Source organism: Argopecten irradians, chromosome 2, assembly GCF_041381155.1.
Source record: "Argopecten irradians isolate NY chromosome 2, Ai_NY, whole genome shotgun sequence".
NCBI lineage: Eukaryota > Metazoa > Mollusca > Bivalvia > Pectinida > Pectinidae > Argopecten > Argopecten irradians.
This window is the reverse complement of record NC_091135.1, coordinates 41195520-41219487: the sequence shown is the minus strand read 5'-3', so window position 1 is coordinate 41219487 and position 23968 is coordinate 41195520. Positions and strand designations below refer to the sequence as shown.

The window sequence follows — 23968 nt, the reverse complement described above, 5'->3', positions numbered from 1 at the left end:
ATTAGCGTACCATTGATACTACAATTGTCTACACATTCTGGACAATTTTATCAAAATAAATCAAATGTTAATTTTCTTTAGTCTTATGTTTCCAGCCGTCGTCCTAATTACCGATCGTTAATTGACTATCACTGCGCCAGACGGCAAAACAGCACATAAGTTAACTTTAATGGTTATCTCCCTTTCAACAGAGATAAAGCATAATTCACAAAATAAAATAACCAATTTGTCTTCTTAAGACATCTTTGTGTCCAAAAAAACTGTCAATCAGTCATCAGTCAACATGTAACAGCATATTTAGCACATCTTTTGGCCGCTGCCGTATTTTGCGTAGCATACTAATATACTGTCGGATTTTGCCATACCGGACGCCTACTGGACCTTTCGGTTGTAGTTAGTATGACAAAACTTTAAAGATGGCCGTCTTCAACGATTTGGGGTTGATCGGAACGATAGACGATAACGATAACATTGATTTGGCAGAGGAGAGTAGTGACAGCGATGATGAGGTTTGATTTTTTGGTGTTATACTCATTGGTTTTTTTTTGTAATATATACATTCAAATGTATTTTCCAAGAGGGAAATCGAAATCACAAGTACACACGTGGCTAACACATGGCCATTTTGTTTATACCACAGCAGGGTAACCTGTTTTGACGGACGCAAACATTCACAGTTCAAGAGCAGAATTATTCGTTACCTTTTTAAAACAATAATTTCTTCACTGGTGAATGAAGTGGGTGTTTTGTTTGTGGTGTACATGTTTTATTATTGATTCAGATGTCTTCTTGATGAATTAATATATTTATGCTATAGAAATAAATTTTAATTTGTATGTATATCTGTATAAAAGCTGAAGAATTTCATTATTAGAATTTTATTAATAAATTTCATTTTGAGAATGTAACTAACATCGTTCTGCTGTTCATATATATATATATGTTCTCCATTTTAGGATGCAGTTAAAATTGTTAAGAAAAAGAAAAAGAGCAAAAATCTAGCAAAAGATTTCAATTCAAGTTTTGTCTTTGCTGATGAGAAAGATTCACAAACAGCTTTTAGTGTTGATTATGGCTTAAAAAAGCAACGACTAAGACAAGATGAAACAACCTTAGATGAAAAAATTGCAAAAGCTCGCAAGAAGATAAAAAGGGAGGTAAGTAGTGCTGTGAAATTGTCCATTGTTTTATAAAATGTTGGATAAAATTGTTAATTGATATATCTACATCAATTACACAGAGGGCTTAATTCATCCACCTTTAAACCTGTTATGTCTGTAATGACACTGGCTGTTAAGCTATACAAACATTAATTGTGTCAATAGCCTATTAGGAAATAAAGAGCTACGTACGAATATTATTTATGTATCATCACTTACAGAAGAAAGATGAAGATGCTGAAAGTGGTGATGAGGAGATAGAAGAAGACATATCATCTGATGAGGAGATGATAACAGGTAAATCAAATAGCAGTGTTTATCCTAGAATTGGGAATCATCAGTTCATAAAATCACAATCGATGATTACCTGAGAAAAACCTTTTTGTGTACTTATTATCGATTGTGGGTTATTTTTGGAAACTAGAATGGAAATGTTATATAAACCACTTTCATTATGTGCAATTGAATAAATATGTTATATTACTACATCTAGCTTTAATTTGCTTCCATGTCTTGTTTTTGTGTAGATACTGTTAAAACAAAAGAGAAAAAGAAAAAGAAGCAAAAGAAAAAGAAGCAAGATGATGAAAGTGAAGAGGTGAGGAATTGAATAAGTCTTATAAAAAACTTGATCATGGCATGTAAACCCCCCGCTATGTCAAGTTTGGTTTAATTATTCATTTTCAGTGAATTGTTTCTTTTTTCCCTAAACGGTGAACAAGATGGCCGACAGGCGGCCATATTGGATTTTGATAGTTAAAGTTTGTTACCACTATTTCTCAAAAAGTACTGAAGGGATCTTTCTCAAATTTCATATATATGTTCCCATAGGATCCTAGTTGTGCATATTACATTTTAAGACCGATCGATGAACAAGATGGCCGACAGGCGGCCATCTTGGATTTTGATAGTTAAAGTTTGTTACCGCTATTTCTCAAAAAGTGCTGAAGGGATCTTTCTCAAATTTCATATATAGGTTCCCCTAGGACCCTAGTTGTGCATATTGCATTTTGGGACCGATCGGTGAACAAGATGGCCGACAGGCAGCCATCTTAAATTTTGATAGTTAAAGATTGTTACCGCTATTTCTCAAAAAGTGCTGAAGGGATCTTTCTCAAATTTCATATATAGGTTTCCCTAGGGCCCTAGTTGTGCATATTGCATTTTGGGACCGATCGATGAATAAGATGGCCGATAGGTGGCCATCTTGGATTTTGATAGTTAAAGTTTGTTACCGCTATTTCTCAAAAAGTGTTGAAGGGATATTTCTCAATTTTTATATACAGGTTCCCCTAGGATCATAGTTGTGCATATTGTATTTTGGGACCGATCAGTAAACAAGATGGCCGACTGACGGCCATCTTGGATTTTGATAGTTAAAGTTTGTTATCGCTATTTCTCAGAAAGTACTGAAGGGATCTTTCTCAAATTCCATGCATAGGTTCCCCTTGTACCCTAGTTGTGCATAGTACCTTTTAGGACTGATGCATAATGCCTTTCGGGACTGATCGGTAAACAAGATAGGCAACCGGCCGCCATCTTAGATTTCATTGTTGAAGTTTGTTACCACTATTTCTTAGAAAGTACTATAGCGATCTGTCTCAAATTTTATATGTAGTGTGTTTGAAAAAGTTTGAAAAGCAGGGAAAAGATCCCTCTTTCCATTGTCAGACATTGATCATTCTTTGGTGGGCGCCAAGATCCCTCTGGGATCTCTTGTTTACAAACTGTTATTACATTGTATTATTATAGCAAATTTGTAAGAGTTTAAAATATAATTTATAATATCTTTGTAATGACAGTCAAATAAACATCCAAGTTAGAAGCTTTCCTTAGATGATCTGAAAATATCCCCTGCCAACTTTACATAAACTGTCCAAGTTAAATCTTTTAATATGTTTAAAAATTTTAAAAAAATTAAAATTTCTAGGTCATGCAAAAGCCTTTTTCGTTTACTTACAGGAGCCAGAGAAGATAGAGTTTTCAGAATCAATTGATACATTTGACGACAGAGTTACCTTTAATGATATGAATATATCGAGACCACTGATGAAAGTAAGTTTATAATGTACCAACTTTCTTTCATATTCAATTGTTGTTCTGCTTGGTCCATATTGCTTTAATTTATATATGACTGAGTATGTAGATTAACAACATCTCACATGTGACTACTGTAAAATGATGTGGAAAGATCATTAAGCACAGAAACATAAAAATTATGTTGTCTTCAAAATATTATACGTTGGTTTAGCTTGGTAACTTGGTGAAGGCTATATTAACTTTTTGGGAACGACCTGAAGGGTACGAATAAAGGAGAAAGATATCAGTGTAATAATCGATACAGTACTAGCATTTGATGAACATATAGGTGAAAAGATAAAAAAGGCAAATCAAATCTTTGGTATATTACAAAGAACATTTAATTTCATTGATAAAAAATCATTCATCCCGCTGTACAAAAGTTAAGTTAGAATACAACTAGACTATGCAAGTTTGGTGTGGGTTCCCTACAAAATTAGGAATATTGACAGACTAGAAGCGATGCAGTGTAGGTCAACAAAAAGTCTTCCAGGAATGAACAGTTTAGATTATATCATAAAGAGGCCTGTACTGTCGTAAAACTGTTGCAGCTAGGCATAGTAGCAGAGGAAATACAAGAATGATCTTCCCACAGCAATCCAGGACACTATTACGTAGTAAAAATTTCACATTAAGAACAGTGAAACTGCTTAACAGTCTACCCGAACAAGTTGTTTCAGCACCCAAAATAAACTGCTTTAAAAATAGACTGGATAATAATTGGAAATAATCAGGAAATACTATTTAACTATATAAGGCTAACATAACCTGAATATGAACTTAATCACTTTAACAATAAATGTATGAGTCTGGTGTAGAGGAACTAAGTAGTTCATGTACTGGAAATTTTCTATATTCTATATTCTATTCTATTCTATATTCTAAATAATGATGTATGCATATCTCATAAATCTATTTCTTTTGATGATGATAAAGATGATGTTTATATCAGCTGAGTTTTGATTGTCTCTCTCCTACTAAGTTTAGGAAAGTAAAGTAGTTTGGTTCTTCTTGTGAATTTCTTCTCCATGGCTTAACTTCCGAAATGTAAACTGGTTGATGAAATATTATTATACTTGCATCAATAAAGTGCTATTAAGCCATTGCACATCAAAGGTCAATTAATCAACTTGCAGTTTGATATTTTCCAATTAATTTTCTGTACAGGACCTTGAACCCATTAACTCATTCACCCATGAAGACATATTTTAACTCCTATGATTCAAAGACTGGAATAGTTCAATAAAAATTTGTCAGGGGCGAATGAGTGAAATATATACATGTACAATGTACATAGTGATTAAATATTGTTGATATGCTTGAAACAAAAATTTACAGCACACAAAAGAGATAGCAACAATTCCTCAGTTTTAATTAAGCTGGTGAAGAATAAAACAAAAAAGAAATCTATAGTACTTTATGTATTCAGTGTTAGGTCATTTATTTTGTGAGAACTGGTAGATAATTTATGTATTAAGTGTTAGGTTATTTACTTTTGTGTGAACTGGTAGATAGTTTATGTATTAAGTGTTAGGTCATTTATTTTGTGAGAACTGGTAGATAATTTATGTATTAAGTGCTAGGTTATTTACTTTTGTGTGAACTGGTAGATAATTTATGTATTAAGTGTTAAGTTATTTACTTTTGTGTGAACTGGTAGATAGTTTATGTATTAAGTGTTAGGTTATTTACCTTTGTGTGAACTGGTAGATAGTTCATGTATTAAGTGTTAGGTTATTTACCTTTGTGTGAACTGGTAGATAGTTTATGTATTAAGTGTTAGGTTATTTACTTTTGTGTGAACTGGTAGATAGTTTTTGTATTAAGTGTTAGGTTATTTACTTTTGTGTGAACTGGTAGATAGTTTATGTACTAAGTGTTAGATTATTTACCTTTGTGTGAACTGGTAGATAGTTTATGTATAATAAGTGTTAGGTTATTTACTTTTGTGTGAACTGGTAGATAGTTTTTGTATTAAGTGTTAGGTTATTTACTTTTGTATGAACTGGTAGATAGTTTATGTATTAAGTGCTACGTTATTTACTTTTGTGTGAACTGGTAGATAGTTTATGTATTAAGTGTTAGGTTATTTACTTTTGTATGAACTGGTAGATAGTTTATGTATTAAGTGTTAGGTTATTTACCTTTGTGTGAACTGGTAGATAGTTTATGTATTAAGTGTTAGGTTATTTACTTTTGTGTGAACTGGTAGATAGTTTATGTATAATAAGTGTTAGGTTATTTACTTTTGTGTGAACTGGTAGATAGTTTATGTATAATTAAGTGTTAGGTCATTTACTTTTGTGTGAACTGGTAGATAGTTCATGTATTAAGTGTTAGGTTATTTACCTTTGTGTGAACTGGTAGATAGTTTATGTATTAAGTGTTAGGTTATTTACTTTTGTGTGAACTGGTAGATAGTTTATGTATTAAGTGTTAGGTTATTTACTTTTGTGTGAACTGGTAGATAGTTTATGTATTAAGTGTTAGGTTATTTACTTTTGTGTGAACTGGTAGATAGTTTATGTATTAAGTGTTAGGTCATTTATTTTGTGTGAACTGGTAGATAGTTTATGTATTAAGTGTTAGGTTATTTACTTTTGTGTGAACTGGTAGATAGTTTATGTATTATAAGTGTTAGGTCATTTATTTTGTGAGAACTGGTAGATAGTTCATGTATTAAGTGTTAGGTTATTTACCTTTGAGTGAACTGGTAGATAGTTTATGTATTAAGTGTTAGGTTATTTACTTTTGTGTGAACTGGTATATAGTTTATGTATTAAGTGTTAGGTTATTTACCTTTGTGTGAACTGGTAGATAGTTTATGTATTAAGTGTTAGGTTATTTACTTTTGTGTGAACTGGTAGATAGTTTATGTATTAAGTGCTAGGTTATTTACTTTTGTGTGAACTGGTAGATAGTTTATGTATTAAGTGTTAGGTTATTTACCTTTGTGTGAACTGGTAGATAGTTTATGTATGAAGTGTTAGGTTATTTACTTTTGTGTGAACTGGTAGATAGTTTTTGTATTAAGTGCTACGTTATTTACTTTTGTGTGAACTGGTAGATAGTTTATGTATTAAGTGCTAGGTTATTTACTTTTGTGTGAACTGGTAGATACTTCATGTATTAAGTGTTAGGTCATTTATTTTGTTGAGAACTGGTAGATAGTTCATGTATTAAGTGTTAGGTTATTTACCTTTGTGTGAACTGGTAGATAGTTTATGTATTAAGTGTTAGGTTATTTACTTTTGTGTGAACTGGTAGATAGTTTATGTATTAAGTGTTAGGTTATTTACTTTTGTGTGAACTGGTAGATAGTTTATGTATTAAGTGTTAGGTTATTTACTTTTGTGTGAACTGGTAGATAGTTTATGTATTAAGTGCTAGGTTATTTACTTTTGTGTGAACTGGTAGATAGTTTATGTATTAAGTGTTAGGTTATTTACTTTTGTGTGAACTGGTAGATAGTTCATGTATTAAGTGTTAGGTTATTTACTTTTGTGTGAACTGGTAGATAGTTTATGTATTAAGTGTTAGGTTATTTACTTTTGTGTGAACTGGTAGATAGTTCATGTATTAAGTGTTAGGTTATTTACTTTTGTGTGAACTGGTAGATAGTTTATGTATTAAGTGTTAGGTTATTTACTTTTATGTGAACTGGTAGATAGTTCATGTATTAAGTGTTAGGTTATTTACTTTTGTGTGAACTGGTAGATAGTTTATGTATTAAGTGTTAGGTCATTTACTTTTGTGTGAACTGGTAGATGATTTATGTATTAAGTGTTAGGTTATTTACTTTTGTGTGAACTGGTAGATAGTTCATGTATTAAGTGTTAGGTTATTTACTTTTGTGTGAACTGGTAGATAGTTTATGTATTAAGTGTTAGGTCATTTACTTTTGTGTGAACTGGTAGATGATTTATGTATTAAGTGTTAGGTTATTTACCTTTGTGTGAACTGGTAGATAGTTCATGTATTAAGTGTTAGGTTATTTACTGTTGTGTGAACTGGTAGATAGTTTATGTATTAAGTGTTAGGTTATTTTCTTTTGTGTGAACTGGTAGATAGTTCATGTATTAAGTGTAAGGTTATTTACTTTTGTGTGAACTGGTAGATAGTTTATGTTTTAAGTGTTAGGTTATTTACTTTTGTGTGAACTGGTAGATAGTTTATGTATTAAGTGTTAGGTTATTTACTTTAGTGTGAACTGGTAGATAGTTCATGTATTAAGTGTTAGGTAATTTACTTTTGTGTGAACTGGTAGATAGTTCATGTATTAAGTGTTAGGTTATTTACTTTTGTGTGAACTGGTAGATAGTTTATGTATTAAGTGTTAGGTCATTTATTTTGTGAGAACTGGTAGAGATAGTTTATGTATTAAGTGTTAGGTTATTTACTTTTGTGTGAACTGGTAGATAGTTTATGTATTAAGTGTTAGGTTATTTACTTTTGTGTGAACTGGTAGATAGTTTATGTATTAAGTGTTAGGTTATTTACTTTTGTGTGAACTGGTAGATAGTTTATGTATAATAAGTGTTAGGTCATTTACTTTTGTGTGAACTGGTAGATGATTTATGTATTAAGTGTTAGGTTATTTACTTTAGTGTGAACTGGTAGATAGTTTATGTATTAAGTGTTAGGTTATTTACTTTTGTGTGAACTGGTAGATGATTTATGTATTAAGTGTTAGGTTATTTACTTTTGTGTGAACTGGTAGATAGTTTATGTATTAAGTGTTAGGTTATTTACTTTTGTGTGAACTGGTAGATAGTTTATGTATGAAGTGTTAGGTTATTTACTTTTGTGTGAACTGGTAGATAGTTTTTGTATTAAGTGCTAGGTTATTTACTTTTGTGTGAACTGGTAGATGATTTATGTATTAAGTGCTAGGTTATTTACTTTTGTGTGAACTGGTAGATGATTTATGTATTAAGTGTTAAGTTATTTACTTTTGTGTGAACTGGTAGATAGTTTTTAGGTCATCTGACCCGAAGGGTCAGGATGACCTATTGTCATCATGCACCGTCCGTCGTCGTGCGCCGTGCGCCGTCCGCCGTCCGCCGTCCGCCGTGCGCCGTGCGTAAACTTTTTATTCAAACAACTTCTTCTCAAGAACCAGAAGGCCCAGGGTACTCATATTTGGCGTGTAGGTTGCTGGGATGGAGGGCTACCAAGTTTGTTCAAATGAATGACCTTGACCTTCATTCAAGGTCACAGGGGTCAAAAAGGCTAAAATCTTTAAACGACTTCTTCTCAAGAACCAGAAGGCCCAGGGTACTGATATTTGCCCTGTAGGATGCTGGGATGAAGGGCTACCAAGTTTGTTCGAATAAATGACCTTGACCTTCATTCAAGGTCACGAGGGTCAAATAGGCTAAAATCCTTTAAACAACTTCTTGTGAATAACTAAGAGGCCTAGAGACCTGATATTAGGCCTGTGGCATGCTGGGATGAAGGGCTACCAAGTTTGTTCAAATAAATGACCTTGACCTTCATTCAAGGTCACGAGGGTCAAATAGGCTAAAATCTTTAAACAACTTCTTCTCAAGAACCAGAAGGCCCAGGGTACTGATATTGGGCCTGTGACATGCTTGGATGAAGGGCTACCAAGTTTGTTCAAATGAATGACCTTAACCTTCAATCAAGGTCACAGGGGTCAAAAAGGCTTAAATCTTTAAACAACTTCTTCTCAAGAACCAGAAGGCCCAGGGTACTGATATTTGCCCTGTAGGATGCTGGGATGAAGGGCTACCAAGTTTGTTCGAATAAATGACCTTGACCTTCATTCAAGGTCACGAGGGTCAAATAGGCTAAAATCCTTTAAACAACTTCTTGTGAATAACTAAGAGGCCTAGAGACCTGATATTAGGCCTGTGGCATGCTGGGATGAAGGGCTACCAAGTTTGTTCAAATAAATGACCTTGACCTTCATTCAAGGTCACGAGGGTCAAATAGGCTAAAATCTTTAAACAACTTCTTCTCAAGAACCAGAAGGCCCAGGGAACTGATATTTGCCCTGTAGGATGCTGGGATGAAGGGCTACCAAGTTTGTTCAAATGAATGACCTTGACCTTCATTCAAGGTCACGAGGGTCAAATAGGCTAAAATCTTTAAACAACTTCTTCTCAAGAACCAGAAGGCCCAGGGTACTGATATTTGCATTGTAGGATGCTGGGATGAAGGACTACCAAGTTTGTTCAAATAAATGACCTTGACCTTCATTCAAGGTCACGAGGGTCAAATAGGCTAAAATCTTTAAACAACTTCTTCTCAAGAACCAGAAGGCCCAGGGTACTGATATTGGGCCTGTGACATGCTTGGATGAAGGGCTACCAAGTTTGTTCGAATAAATGACCTTGACCTTCATTCAAGGTCACAGGGGTCAAATAGGCTAAAATCCTTTAAACAACTGCTTGTGAATAACTAAGAGGCCCAGGGTACTGATATTGGGACTGTGACATGCTTGGATGAAGGGCTACCAAGTTTGTTCAAATGAATGACCTTAACCTTCATTCAAGGTCACGAGGGTCAAAAAGGCTAAAATCTTTAAACAACTTCTTCTCAAGAACCAGAAGGCCCAGGGTACTGATATTTGCCCTGTAGGATGCTGGGATGAAGGGCTACCAAGTTTGTTCAAATAAATGTCCTTGACCTTCATTCAAGGTCACGAGGGTCAAATAGGCCAAAATCTTTAAACGACTTCTTCTCAAGAACCAGAAGGCCCAGGGTACTGATATTGGGACTGTGACATGCTTGGATGAAGGGCTACCAAGTTTGTTCAAATGAATGACCTTAACCTTCATTCAAGGTCACGGGGGTCAAAAAGGCTAAAATCTTTAAACGACTTCTTCTCAAGAACCAGAAGGCCCAGGGTACTGATATTTGCCCTGTAGGATGCTGGGATGAAGGGCTACCAAGTTAGTTCAAATAAATGACCTTGACCTTCATTCAAGGTCACAGGGGTCAAATAGGCTAAAATCATTTAAACAAATTCTTGTGAATAACTATGAGGCCTAGAGACCTGATATTAGGCCTGTGGCATGCTGGGATGAAGGGCTACCAAGTTTGTCCAAATGAATGACCTTGATCTTCATTCAAGGTCACAGGGGTCAAATAGGCTAAAATCTTTAAATGAATTCTTCTTAAGAACCAGAAGGCCCAGGGTACTGATATTGGGCATGTAGCATGCTGGGATGAAGGACTACCAAGTTTGTTCAAATGAATTACCTTGACCTTCAATCAAGGTCACAGTGGTCAAATAGGCTAAAATCTTTAAACGATTATGTTGTATTGTACTAATAGTCAGATGACCGTTAAGGCCCATGGGCCTCTTGTTGTATTAAGTGTTAGGTTATTTACTTTTGTGTGAACTGGTAGATAGTTTATGTATTAAGTGTTAGGTTATTTACCTTTGTGTGAACTGGTAGATAGTTTATGTATAATAAGTGTTAGGTTATTTACTTTTGTGTGAACTGGTAGATAGTTTATGTATTAAGTGTTAGGTTATTTACTTTTGTGTGAACTGGTAGATAGTTTATGTATTAAGTGTTAGGTCATTTACTTTTGTGTGAACTGGTAGATAGTTTATGTATTAAGTGTTAGGTTATTTACCTTTGTGTGAACTGGTAGATAGTTTATGTATAATAAGTGTTAGGTTATTTACTTTTGTGTGAACTGGTAGATAGTTCATGTATAATAAGTGTTAGGTTATTTACCTTTGTGAGAACTGGTAGATAGTTCATGTATTAAGTGTTAGGTTATTTACCTTTGTGTGAACTGGTAGATAGTTCATGTATTAAGTGTTAGGTTATTTACTTTTGTGTGAACTGGTAGATAGTTCATGTATTAAGTGTTAGGTTATTTACCTTTGTGTGAACTGGTAGATAGTTCATGTATTAAGTGTTAGGTTATTTACTTTTGTGTGAACTGGTAGATAGTTCATGTATTAAGTGTTAGGTTATTTACTTTTGTGTGAACTGGTAGATAGTTCATGTATTAAGTGTTAGGTTATTTACCTTTGTGAGAACTGGTAGATAGTTTATATGTATTAAGTGTTAGGTTATTTACTTTTGTGTGAACTGGTAGATAGTTTATGTATTAAGTGTTAGGTTATTTACCTTTGTGTGAACTGGTAGATAGTTTATGTATAATAAGTGTTAGGTTATTTACTTTTGTGTGAACTGGTAGATAGTTCATGTATTAAGTGTTAGGTTATTTACCTTTGTGTGAACTGGTAGATAGTTTATGTATAATAAGTGTTAGGTTATTTACTTTTGTGTGAACTGGTAGATGGTTTATGTATTAAGTGTTAGGTTATTTACTTTTGTGTGAACTGGTAGATAGTTTATGTATTAAGTGTTAGGTTATTTACTTTTGTGTGAACTGGTAGATAGTTCATGTATTAAGTGTTAGGTTATTTACCTTTGTATGAACTGGTAGATAGTTTATGTATAATAAGTGTTAGGTTATTTACTTTTGTGTGAACTGGTAGATAGTTTATGTATAATAAGTGTTAGGTTATTTACTTTTGTGAGAACTGGTAGATAGTTCATGTATTAAGTGTTAGGTTTATTTACTTTTGTGTGAACTGGTAGATAGTTCATGTATTAAGTGTTAGGTTATTTACTTTTGTGTGAACTGGTAGATAGTTTATGTATTAAGTGTTAGGTTATTTACCTTTGTGTGAACTGGTAGATAGTTTATGTATAATAAGTGTTAGGTCATTTACTTTTGTGTGAACTGGTAGATAGTTCATGTATTAAGTGTTAGGTTATTTACCTTTGTGTGAACTGGTAGATAGTTCATGTATTAAGTGTTAGGTTATTTACTTTTGTGTGAACTGGTAGATAGTTCATGTATTAAGTGTTAGGTTATTTACCTTTGTGTGAACTGGTAGATAGTTCATGTATTAAGTGTTAGGTTATTTACTTTTGTGTGAACTGGTAGATAGTTCATGTATTAAGTGTTAGGTTATTTACTTTTGTGTGAACTGGTAGATAGTTCATGTATTAAGTGTTAGGTTATTTACCTTTGTGAGAACTGGTAGATAGTTTATGTATTAAGTGTTAGGTCATTTATTTTGTGAGAACTGGTAGATAGTTTATGTATTAAGTGTTAGGTTATTTACCTTTGTGTGAACTGGTAGATAGTTTATGTATAATAAGTGTTAGGTTATTTACTTTTGTGTGAACTGGTAGATAGTTCATGTATTAAGTGTTAGGTTATTTACCTTTGTGTGAACTGGTAGATAGTTTATGTATAATAAGTGTTAGGTTATTTACTTTTGTGTGAACTGGTAGATGATTTATGTATTAAGTGTTAGGTTATTTACTTTTGTGTGAACTGGTAGATAGTTTATGTATTAAGTGTTAGGTTATTTACTTTTGTGTGAACTGGTAGATAGTTCATGTATTAAGTGTTAGGTTATTTACCTTTGTGTGAACTGGTAGATAGTTTATGTATAATAAGTGTTAGGTTATTTACTTTTGTGTGAACTGGTAGATAGTTTATGTATAATAAGTGTTAGGTTATTTACTTTTGTGTGAACTGGTAGATAGTTTATGTATTAAGTGTTAGGTTATTTACTTTTGTGTGAACTGGTAGATAGTTCATGTATTAAGTGTTAGGTTATTTACTTTTGTGTGAACATCCTGTAATAATATAGTAAAACTTTACTCCACAGGGACTGGCATCCATGAACTTTGAGAAGCCGACACCTATACAGGGAGCTACCATACCGGTAGCACTACTGGGCAAAGACTTGTGTGCTTGTGCTGTCACCGGATCAGGTGGGTAAAAGTCCTTCTATAATATATATTTACTTATACATGGTTAATGGAATGATGAATAGTCTCACTCCTGATTAGTGCAATGCCACATTGATATCTCTTCACATCAATTTAGTTTGCTTAACTCATAGCAGACTCATGTCTGATTCTTCATCCAGTAACTGGTGATTTTACATTTATACTCATAGAGTTGATTTTAAACAAAGGCATTAAGATGTGTCAATTTTGTTAAAATGTTAATGTTTGACATATCAAGATGAAGTATTTTTATTTAAGGTAAAACTGTTGCCTTTATGCTGCCAATCCTTGAACGACTGCTGTACAAACCCAAACAGGATGCTGTGACTCGTGTCATCGTCATGGTTCCCACACGAGAACTGGCCATCCAGGTCTTCACTGTTGCTAAGCAACTCGCCCAATATACTCAAATCCAGATAACGCTATCTACAGGTAAATAATTCACTATCTTTCATTATCAGTTTACTACATCCACCTTCTTGTACTTGTAATGAAATTTTATTTCAAAATAACCACTAAGTAGGTAAGGTAATCTCATAAATGCAATTGATGCATATTTATTTTCAGTCAAAGCTTTTTAAATGAAGTCAACATGGCCATTCTAAAACTTTGAATAATAAGTATTCAGGTTTGGAGTTAAACATTTGGGTCTGACCAACAAACTGTTGAATTTAAACAGGGTCTGCTAATCTTTTGAGTTTGATGAAGTTTTGTTAAGGAGGTACAGTCAAATCAGTTGCCTTAGTGACCACCTCTGTATAAAGACCACCTGCTTAAAAAGACCACATTCTCAGGGCCCCAAATCATGAAAAGATCAATTTCAACATAATTTGTCCTTTCATAAAGACCACTTCTCTTTGTTCTTTGGATGGCATAAAGACCACTTCTCTTTGATATGTGATGTGTACATTCTCTTTGTTCTTTGGATGGCCTTTATAGACAGGTTTGACTATGTATGGTATTTGTAGTATGATATGTGATTTGTAAATTTCTCTTGGTTCTTTGGATGGTCTTTATAGACTGGTTTGACTATGTATGGTATTTGTAGTATGATCTGTAATGTGTACATTATTGTGCTACAGGTGGTTTAGACTTAAAGGCCCAGGAAGCTGCATTGAGACTGAATCCTGATGTTGTTATAGCTACTCCTGGACGACTCATTGACCATCTACAGAACTCACCAAACTTTGGTCTCAACAGCATCGAGATTCTCGTCCTAGATGAGGCTGACAGGTAAGTCAATGACACTTTTGTATTGGATAAATCTATTAGTGTACATAGGTATTCTATAACAGAGTATAATAAGCGTAATCTAAAATCCATTGATGATACATTATTGACTTTAATTTTGTTATGTTGATGGAAAAGTTACGTAATTTTCTAGAATGCTGGATGAGTACTTTGCTGAGCAAATGAAGGAGATTATCCGACAATGTTCCCGTACCAGACAAACCATGCTGTTTTCAGCTACAATGACAGAAGAGGTAATTAGCTGATATCAGATCATCAGCATTATCTTTCTATATCTAAAAAAGCAGTAATAAAGAAATAAAGACTACTTATATACCTCATTTTCACTTTATTTTGATTTTGATCTTTTTGAATGAGAGAACTAAACATTTGTTGGTTATAAATAATATACTGCTAATGAAAGATTGACAATGTTTGCATGACTCAAATGAGAGTGTTATTTACTATGATCATGGAAAGTCCTGATGGATGGAACAGACCCTTCGGGTCTCTTGTATTATAATGGATTGTATGCCACCCGAATTATCTTTCTTACAGCCTAGTGTCAATGTACTATGTAACAAAATCTTGGCTCTTTATTTGGAACGTCTCCAACTGGAGATTTTACCTATGGATTATTAAATCTAGTTATTAGAGCTTTCTATATGGACAATGAAACATTCATTTGTTACAAAGCCAATAGAAAAGCTAAATCACAATTGTATTTTCATATTCCAAGATATACATGAAAAATTTCATCAACATATTTTTGGGTGCTTGTTATGCTTAATTTATCTGTTTTGATGGTCAACAGGTAAAAGACTTAGCAGCAGTTTCGCTGAGAAACCCTGTAAAAATCTTTGTGAATGAGAGTACAGATGTAGCCCTGGGCCTTCGTCAGGAATTTGTGAGGATACGTCCAAACCGAGAGGGTGACCGTGAGGCTATTGTATCAGGTAAGTTGTTACTTTACCACAACAAGGTATATAATGTTATGTGTATCATATACTGTACATGTATCATAAAACATTTTTACTCTGTCTCATTTTGTCTTCTCTCATTCTATGACATGCTGCCCCCCTTCTCATACCATTCTGTCCTTTGGGCCGAGGTGGCCAAGTTGTTAAGATGTCCCGACATATTACCACAAGCCCTTCACCTCTGGGATGCGGGTTCGAATCCTATGTGGGGCAGTTGCCAGCTGGTACTGACCGCTGTTCTGTGGTTTTTCTCCGGGTATTCCGGCTTTCCTTCACCAACAAACCTGCCACGTCCTTACATGACCCTGGCTGTTAATAGGACATTAAACTAATAAAACCAAACCAAACCAAACCATTCTGCCCCTAGAACGAATATACGTACCCGGCCTACTATACCTTTCGGCCGGGTACGAATTGGTCCCTATGTGTCGTAGTGGAGCACTGCCTCCGAAAATCACTCGGGCATAGTTTTCTATACTTTTTTGTAGGTTTCCAATTATTTTATGCGTATACATGCATTTACATATTATTTTTGTCCAAAACAAACATAACTACCATTCTTAATATCTACCGTACCGCTCACAAGACGTCAAATTCACAATTTGTGGGCTTACAGTATAAATTCCCTTCAGAAAGACCTACATATGTATTATGTAAAAAATAATGCCTCGATGAGAATTTGATATTTTATGTGGTTCAGTTTTATTGCCTAGTAGGTAAGCGATATCAAACAAGTACAATAAAAATGCAAACAAACGTTTTATAATGGATTGCATAATCATTACTTTGCTCCATTAGCAGTAATAGGCACCAATTGTAGCTCTAAAGACGACACCATTTTCTGTCAAAAAGTCTGTTGAGCAACAATATTGCAGCTATTCTGCCCTGTCCCGTCCTGCTTTGGCATATGGACTGGGGATATTTATGATAAACAGATATATAGCTAAATCTCTATGTTGCAGCACTTGTTAGCAGAACATTTAGAGACCAGTGTATTGTGTTCATACAGACGAAGAAACAGGCACATCGCATGCACATAGTACTGGGCCTGTTAGGCGTGAATGTTGGAGAGTTACATGGCAATCTCTCACAGGCACAGGCAAGTTGACCAGACATTACAGTTGTTAACTCTTAAACATTATATACTTTGAGGATTTGTCAGCATAGTCAGCATATTTTTAGTGGAGATTTTTTACAAGAAAAAAATAAACAATGCATGATAACTTTAAAATAGTTTGGTCATTTAATAATGCAGTTCTTTTAAATTTAAGTAACACATTTTAGTAACTATCAAGTTCTTATTGTGGGGAAATGATTCTTAACTGACAGAGTTTCTTGAAACTTTTGTAACATTTCATTGAGATTGATGCCTAAAATTTTCTGAATGAACATGTCACCATGTCATAGACATTGGTAATTTCAGTGCTACTTTAACCTTTTTGTGAACAGCGATTGGAGACTTTAAAAAAATTCAAACAAGGCCAAGTGGATGTTTTACTAGCTACAGATCTGGCTGCAAGAGGTCTGGACATTCAGGGTGTGAAAACTGTAAGTGTATAGTCTTTGTTGAAATAAATGAGTATAAAGTATCTATTAAATTGTGTAAAGTATATATCAAAAAGTGGATACCAATTTACTTACATATATGTAATTATAAAGCTGTATTATATGTTGGCTCCTCTGCATTTGTATATGAAATAATCCAGTACTTAAGTATCGCTTCGATGTAACTTGCTTAGGGAGAAGGTGTGTATAGCAATTCACATTGTCTTCAACATTTGACAATCAAACATTCTGAAATGAAAAACTGAATAATTTCAACAGTGTCAATCTTTACTAATGTTATTTATGTGCGCATGAATGATTTAATTTTTAAATAAATTTGCGTATAACACTGTACATTATAGATAGTACAGTAGATGAATTAAATCTGTACATTATAGATAGTACAGTAGATTGAATTAACTCTTTACATTATAGATAGTACAGTAGATTGAATTAACACTGTACATTATAGATAGTACAGTAGATTGAATTAACACTGTACTTTATAGATAGTACAGTAGATTGAATTAACTCTGTACATTATAGATAGTACAGTAGACTGAATTAACTCTGTACATTATAGATAGTACAGTAGATTGAATTAACTCTGTACATTATAGATAGTACAGTAGATTGAATTAACTCTGTACATTATAGATAGTACAGTAGATTGAATTAACTCTGTACATTATAGATAGTACAGTAGATTGAATTAACTCTGTACATTATAGATAGTACAGTAGATTGAATTAATGTTTCGTTAATTTGATGCATATATTGGTACATTCAATACAGTAACCATTTTATATAAACTATATATGTAGTGTATAGTGTAATCACAAATCAGCAGTTTATTATCAAATACATGTACCAGAGGCTGTATATACACTATAGTCAGGAAATTAAATTATCACTTTTTATAGACAGCATTTTGTACCCATTGCTTTAAATTACTATGATTTCATCACTATCGTGTTTCTTCATCCTCGTAGGTGATAAATTTTACCATGCCAAACACAACGAAGCATTATGTACACAGGGTGGGAAGAACAGCTCGTGCAGGACGCAAAGGAAGGTATGCTCATATTTGTCACTAAAAGGTTAAAACTTTTAACAAAGACGAAAGATTCTAAATAAGCTGTCAAACACTCTGCGAGAATCGTTTTTGGCAGCTGAAGTCTTTTAAAAACCTTAACTTGTCGGTTAAGATTTCCTTGTCCCACATCAAGCGGATGAAAGATTCTATAGGCTTACAGGTATCTCTACTACTGCATGAAGAAATTTTCATAAAAGTAGCATATTTTTTGCAAGAGTTCGATTAAAACAGACATATGAAACAAAGAGGTAATTTAATTTGTATTTGTTCTCTCTGGACAGATCTGTGACGTTAGTCGGTGAACAGGAGAGGAAAGTACTCAAGGATATTGTGAAACAGGCCAAAGCACCACTCAAAACCCGCATAGTACCTCAAGGTAATCTCTAGTGGACGAAAAAGCGTATATCTAAGGTCAAAAATCACTGATTAAAATTACTCCAGTCAGATACCTTGTCATGGAAAAGTATACCTGTATATTGAGACAAGGGTGTTTTTACCAATGTCAGCTATACATTAGATGGTGCTAACCCTTTTGAGAAAAAAGCAAAATCAAAACAAAAATTCTTAGATGAAATGATAGTACCAATATGCTGTTTTATTAAATATGCATTTATTACAAGAGATTTACATATTTCAAATTTAGAACTAAATGGTCTAATCATATACTGTAAACCAACTTTTATTCGCGGCTACTAAATTTCACGAATTCCCCTTCAAAACAAGTTCGCAGATATTAACTTTCGCGGATCAGACCATCGTTCTACTTTCATAACTTTTTCTGACATAATAAAGTATTTATAAGGTATTAAAGATCTGTTTTTAGCTCACCTGGCCCGAAGGGCCGGTGAGCTTATGTCATGGCGCGTCGTCCGTCGTCCGTCCGTCCGTCAACATTTTCTTTAAATCGCTACTAGTCATAGAGTTCTGAATGGAATGTAACCAAATTTGGCCACAAACATCCTTGGGGGAAGGGGAACAGAACTTGTATAAAATTTTGGCTCTGACCCCCCGGGGGCAGGAGGGGCGGGGCCCAATAGGGAAAATAGAGGTAAATCCTTTAAATCGCTACATGTCCTAGAGTTCTGCATGGATTGTAACCAAAATTAGCCACAAACATCCTTGGGGGAAGGGGAACAGAACTTGTATAAATTTTGGCTCTGATCCCCCAGGGGCAGGAGGGACGGGGCCCAAAAAGGGAAATAGAGGTAAATCCTTTATATCGCTACTTGTCATAGAGTTCTGAATGGAATGTAACCAAATTTGGCCACAAACATCCTTGGGGGAAGGGGAACAGAACTTGTATAAATTTTGGCTCTGATCCCCCAGGGGCAGGAGGGGCGGGGCCTAATAGGGGAAATAGGGGTAAATCCTATAAATCGCTACTTGTCCTAGAGTTCTGGATGGATTGTAACCAAATTTGGCCACAAATATCTTTGGGGGAGGGGGAACAGAACTTGTATAAGTTTTGGCTCTGACACCCCGGGGGCAGGACGGGTGGGGCCCAATAGGGGAAATAGAGGTAAATCCTATAAATCGCTACTTGTCCTAGAGTTTTGCTTGGATTGTGACCAAATTTGGCCATAAACATCCTTGGGGGAAGGGAAACAGAACTTGTATAAGTTTTGGCTCTGACCCCCTGGGGCCAGGAGGGGTGAGGCCCAATAGGGGATTAGAGGTTGATATTAAAATTCCTTCAGAAAAGAAACAATGAACCTGTATTCAGATCTAGAACATTACTTGGCATTACAAACCAGGTGAGCGATACAGGCCCTCTGGGCCTCTTGTTTTGTACGAAACAGACTACCAGTGTACTTCCATTTGTATAAAGTACATGTATCTCATTCGTAATAGGCCTAAGTGTTAATCCCTATACAAACACACAGTACGAGAGAATAGAATTCACGATCGCACACAAAAAACCAATGGAATCTGCCAGTATTGACGACGATCAGTATGCCTTGAGTTGTCTTTGGGTAAACATGTCGGTATAGTGTAGTTAAAACAAAACAAAATAACATCTACTACATGTAGCTGAAAAAGATACCATTACTCAAAATTCTGAGACTGAGATGAAAAAACTCCGGAACTGAAGTGACTCCTATTGTCCCCTTAACGAAACGAAAAGAATGCACCGATAATGATTTCCCCCTGGCATGTCATGGCGGCCTACTCAAAAACCGTCTTATGGGGATGGTAGTGTTATGGGATTAGTTTTATTGAACTATGAATTGTTTATTTAGTTTGAGCATAGATAGTTTATTTCTGAACAAATGGGCTCATCTTAACAAAGCATTTTTGAACTATTCAGCCATACAAATGTTACAATAATAGTTCGCGGAGATGAACGTTCACGATTTTTAGTAGATCGCGAAATTCGCGAAAGTAAATCGCGCGCGAATAAAAGTTGGTTTACAGTACTCATCCTGTACTTCTAGTGTCAGATAGTGTTACTTTTGTGTATTGGCTGAATTTATCCTTCACAATTTATGAAGGTTATCAGTATATATATCCTCTATTTTACTCCAACTAATTAACTAATGATTTGGTTTGTTTAGTTTTACGTCCTATTAACAGCCAGGGTCATGTAAGGACGTGCCAGGTTTGTTGGTGGAGGAAAGCCGGAGTACCCGGAGAAAAACCACCGGCCAGCGGTCAGTACCTGGCAACTGCCCCACATGGGATTCGAACCCGCATCCCAGAGGTGGAGGGCTTGTGGTAATATGTCGGGACATCTTAACCACTCGGCCACCGCGGCCCCAAACTAATGATTGGAACAAAGACTCAATTAAGATTGATGAATCAAGTTTTAAACAAAGGATTATTTTTGATGAAACTATTTCATGCCTAATGGTTTCCAAGTCAAATCTATGTCAATCTTATTTTTTGTAGAGGTGATCACAAAGTATCGAGACAGAATTGGTCGTCTAGAGAAGGAGGTAGCTCAGATTGAGGTACAGGAGAAGGAAGAACGCGAACTCCGTGCCACAGAGAATCATATGAACAAAGCACAGAACCTTCTCAATAAAGAGGGGGAGGCAGCTCCTAAAAGGGGCTGGTTCCAGACCCACAAGGATCGCATGGAAGAGAAAGGTAGGTTGATCCAGCTTCAGAGTCTGGGAAATAAATACTAAGTTTTAAATACATACTGTGTGCTGATATATATATTTCATGCATTGTATACCTAAGACAATTTTCATGACTTTAACATGTTAAAAGTTACTGTTTTTTCCTTACAGAAACATTACGACTTGGAAAATTTTCTGGAGGTAAAACTGATAAAAAGCTGGCAAAGAAAAAGAAGACTGTAAGTATTATAAAATTTTTATTGTATTCGACCTAATAAACATTCAGGTCGCTAAACAAATTGAAACAGAAATGGGGGCTCTTCATCGAAGAAAATTTGGACTAGCCTTTAATAGAGTGATTACACAAAGTAAGCTATAAAACATTTTGCAAAAAAAAAAATCAATAAAGAAACGCACAATTTTCATATTTTATGTCTGAATATAATTCGAAGTAAGTGATATTGAGGCCTGAAAAAGGGGGAGGGGCACTTATAGAGATGAGAGTGCTTATTGGGTTGAATAAAGTATTTACAATCATGCTGTGTCTTAAAAGTTATGGTAGTATAAGTTGTGTCATCTATGAAATAAGGTTTGTCAGTTGACCAGTTACAGCTACCGAGTAACTCTGAATGTCTTTTTCCATTTTATGTTTTGTGCCAGAAACTTTGCACTTATTGCATTTTTTGCAAATCTTTGATAGAGTTATATTGTTGTGAATGCACAAACTCGTCATTACTATAACTTTTCAAAATCAATTTGGCCGAAAAGAAGTATGTTTATAGTATTTATTGAAGTTTTACTGACTTGGAGAAAGATTTCATAATATTTATTAGGGTTAGGAAATAAAAAGTTTTTAAAACATACTGCTTATGGTTTTGGTTTATAAGCATTCATTACTGATGGTGATACTTAGTTGTCATGGTTTAAACAGTTTCTTTTTTCAACAGTTAAAGATTTACAAATAATATAAATTCTGTATCTTCATTATTTTGCTGACTTGCTTTGACATTATTTACTCCACAGTCAGAGGACCGAGTGCAGCATGAAATTTCTAAGTCACAGCTTTACTCTATGAAGAAAGCGTACAGACCACAGAAACTGAGGGCTTATGTGGATGATGACCACAAACCTGGTAAGGGTCACCATAGACAGGGCCTCTTATTTATCCCCATTCTTATATATGTAGGAACATTCCATAGTTGTTTTGCTTTAATCTTTTACTCTGCGCTTTTGAGTGTTACTCTAAAGAATATGTAATTGTGTTGCTATGTGTTCTATATACAAGAGATGTGAACTAATGCAGTGTTCTTCCTCTAACAATAGTGAGTGAATAGTTGATCCTCTTTGGCAAAACAATTATCACTCTTGTTATGCAAATTTCTAAAACTTATCAGGAAGAATTTTCCTGTTTGATATTGTTGTTGAAGGAAGTTATGAAAAGAATTATTATATATTACTCATGTATCTATGATAATGAACATAATTTGAAGACTGTTCCATTGTTTCTCACCAGTAACACAACACAAGAAGCAGAAGAATAAGGGCCAGAAAAGAAAGTCAGCCTTTGATAAAGAGCTCACAGATACTGGGAAATCTGCTGTCAAAAAGTTCAGGGCTGGGTAAGTAACACAGTTACCTCCTTTTGAAATTCATCATTTGAAAGTGTTCTTTACAATATACCATTACATTGCTGTCAAGATATTTAATTGCCATTATATAAATATGTTATTAAAAGTTATCAAATAAATTGTCTTTTTTTATTTTTCAGTCCCTCATACAAAGAAAGGAAGGAAATGGGCATGAAAGGAAAACCAGCTGGCAATAGGAAAAATAATTTTAGTAAAAAGTAAGTTATGATTAAAAATGTGGTAAAATGATATCTCTACCTAAGTTTTAAGACTTGCAGTAATAGATAATCTAGAACTGTTCTTCTTGCACCAAATTAAGATGTCAAGGTTATTTGTTAAAATGTTTTTCAAACTCAGAAACTTGACATGAATAATATTTTGTATGTTCTGCCTTTGATATTTTTGGTGTATTAGAGTCCATCAGTTGTACTGGTACCATACTACAGTAAAACATGGTTATTATGAATATGCTCCCAACAACAAATTCATGGTTATTTAGGGTGTATCATTCCCTGTAAAGTTTCTTATAAGTTGTTTGCAATATGTATAACTGTGTTTACCATATTTCATAGCAGACCCTATCTACAAATAAGACCATCCCCACCAATTATTAATTATTTTTAAATTCAGGGAGATTGTCTGCAAATAAGACCCCACCTAATATCCCTGTTTACTGAAGGCTTGATTTGATGAGTGGAATAAATAAAAGAACTATACTTGTAACAATGTAAATGCTTTGGTCCTCAGAAATTCTTTTTTTAACCAGGTTTTACTGTAACTCACAATCGTTTACTATCAAACATTCCTAGAACACATCACTTACTTATTATCTCCAAATGTTTTACGTCAAAGCTTGGTTCTTTTCTGTTGCAGGAAGAAGAGATAATGATGACAGCTGGTGTGTATTAATTTCATTGTGATATCAGTTATTCATCATGCCATTAATAAATTTGAACTATTTATAGTCTTTTTTGTTTTGTTTAGTATGCGCCATTAGTAGCCCGAGATACTCTGACCCTTACACCAGACTTGGACATTATGACAGATAGATGTCTGGTTTAGGGCCAGAGCGCAGTAGTACTCGAAAACCTTGAATAAGCTGACACCGTTTGGTATCGGGCCAGGTACTCTCCGATTCAGACTGACCACCGAGAAGCACCACTAACCTTAGTCTATACAACAAATGAATATCATATCTACCCAAATATAGCAATCCGTCGAGATTAAAGATGATTTGCATACTACGAGAAAATGGCGACGACGACGAGGGAAATTTAAAGTTGCGGAAAAGAAACTACTGTGTTGACACGTGCATGCGTGATGAAACGGGTGGCTATGAGTTGATAAATTATTCATGTGTTGAAAAGACCAAGGTA

At 34.5% G+C, this 23968-nt stretch overlaps 1 protein-coding gene across 1 annotated transcript; it reads left to right on the top strand.

Moving 5' to 3' along the window:
• Positions 1-371: 371 nt before the first annotated feature.
• Positions 372-23552, top strand: LOC138315507 (probable ATP-dependent RNA helicase DDX27). The gene is made up of 20 exons (XM_069256573.1): positions 372-509; positions 957-1157; positions 1382-1457; positions 1688-1758; positions 3123-3215; positions 12925-13030; positions 13307-13480; positions 14131-14281; positions 14433-14532; positions 15093-15234; positions 16221-16357; positions 16708-16806; positions 17796-17878; positions 18181-18275; positions 20789-20989; positions 21136-21203; positions 21988-22096; positions 22478-22583; positions 22733-22810; positions 23466-23552. Exons 1-20 carry the CDS (start codon positions 417-419, stop codon positions 23476-23478), a joined length of 2196 nt encoding a protein of 731 aa, XP_069112674.1. The 5' UTR covers positions 372-416; the 3' UTR covers positions 23479-23552.
• Positions 23553-23968: the final 416 nt, after the last annotated feature.

Bases quoted from the DNA above. Each gene is read 5' to 3' on its own strand.
- LOC138315507 (XM_069256573.1), top strand. From the start codon at position 417: ATGGCCGTCTTCAACGATTTGGGGTTGATCGGAACGATAGACGATAAC. The intron at 14,533-15,092 runs GTAATTAGCTGA...GATGGTCAACAG, and splicing joins CAGCTACAATGACAGAAGAG to GTAAAAGACTTAGCAGCAGT. The intron at 17,879-18,180 runs GTATGCTCATAT...CTCTCTGGACAG, and splicing joins CGTGCAGGACGCAAAGGAAG to ATCTGTGACGTTAGTCGGTG.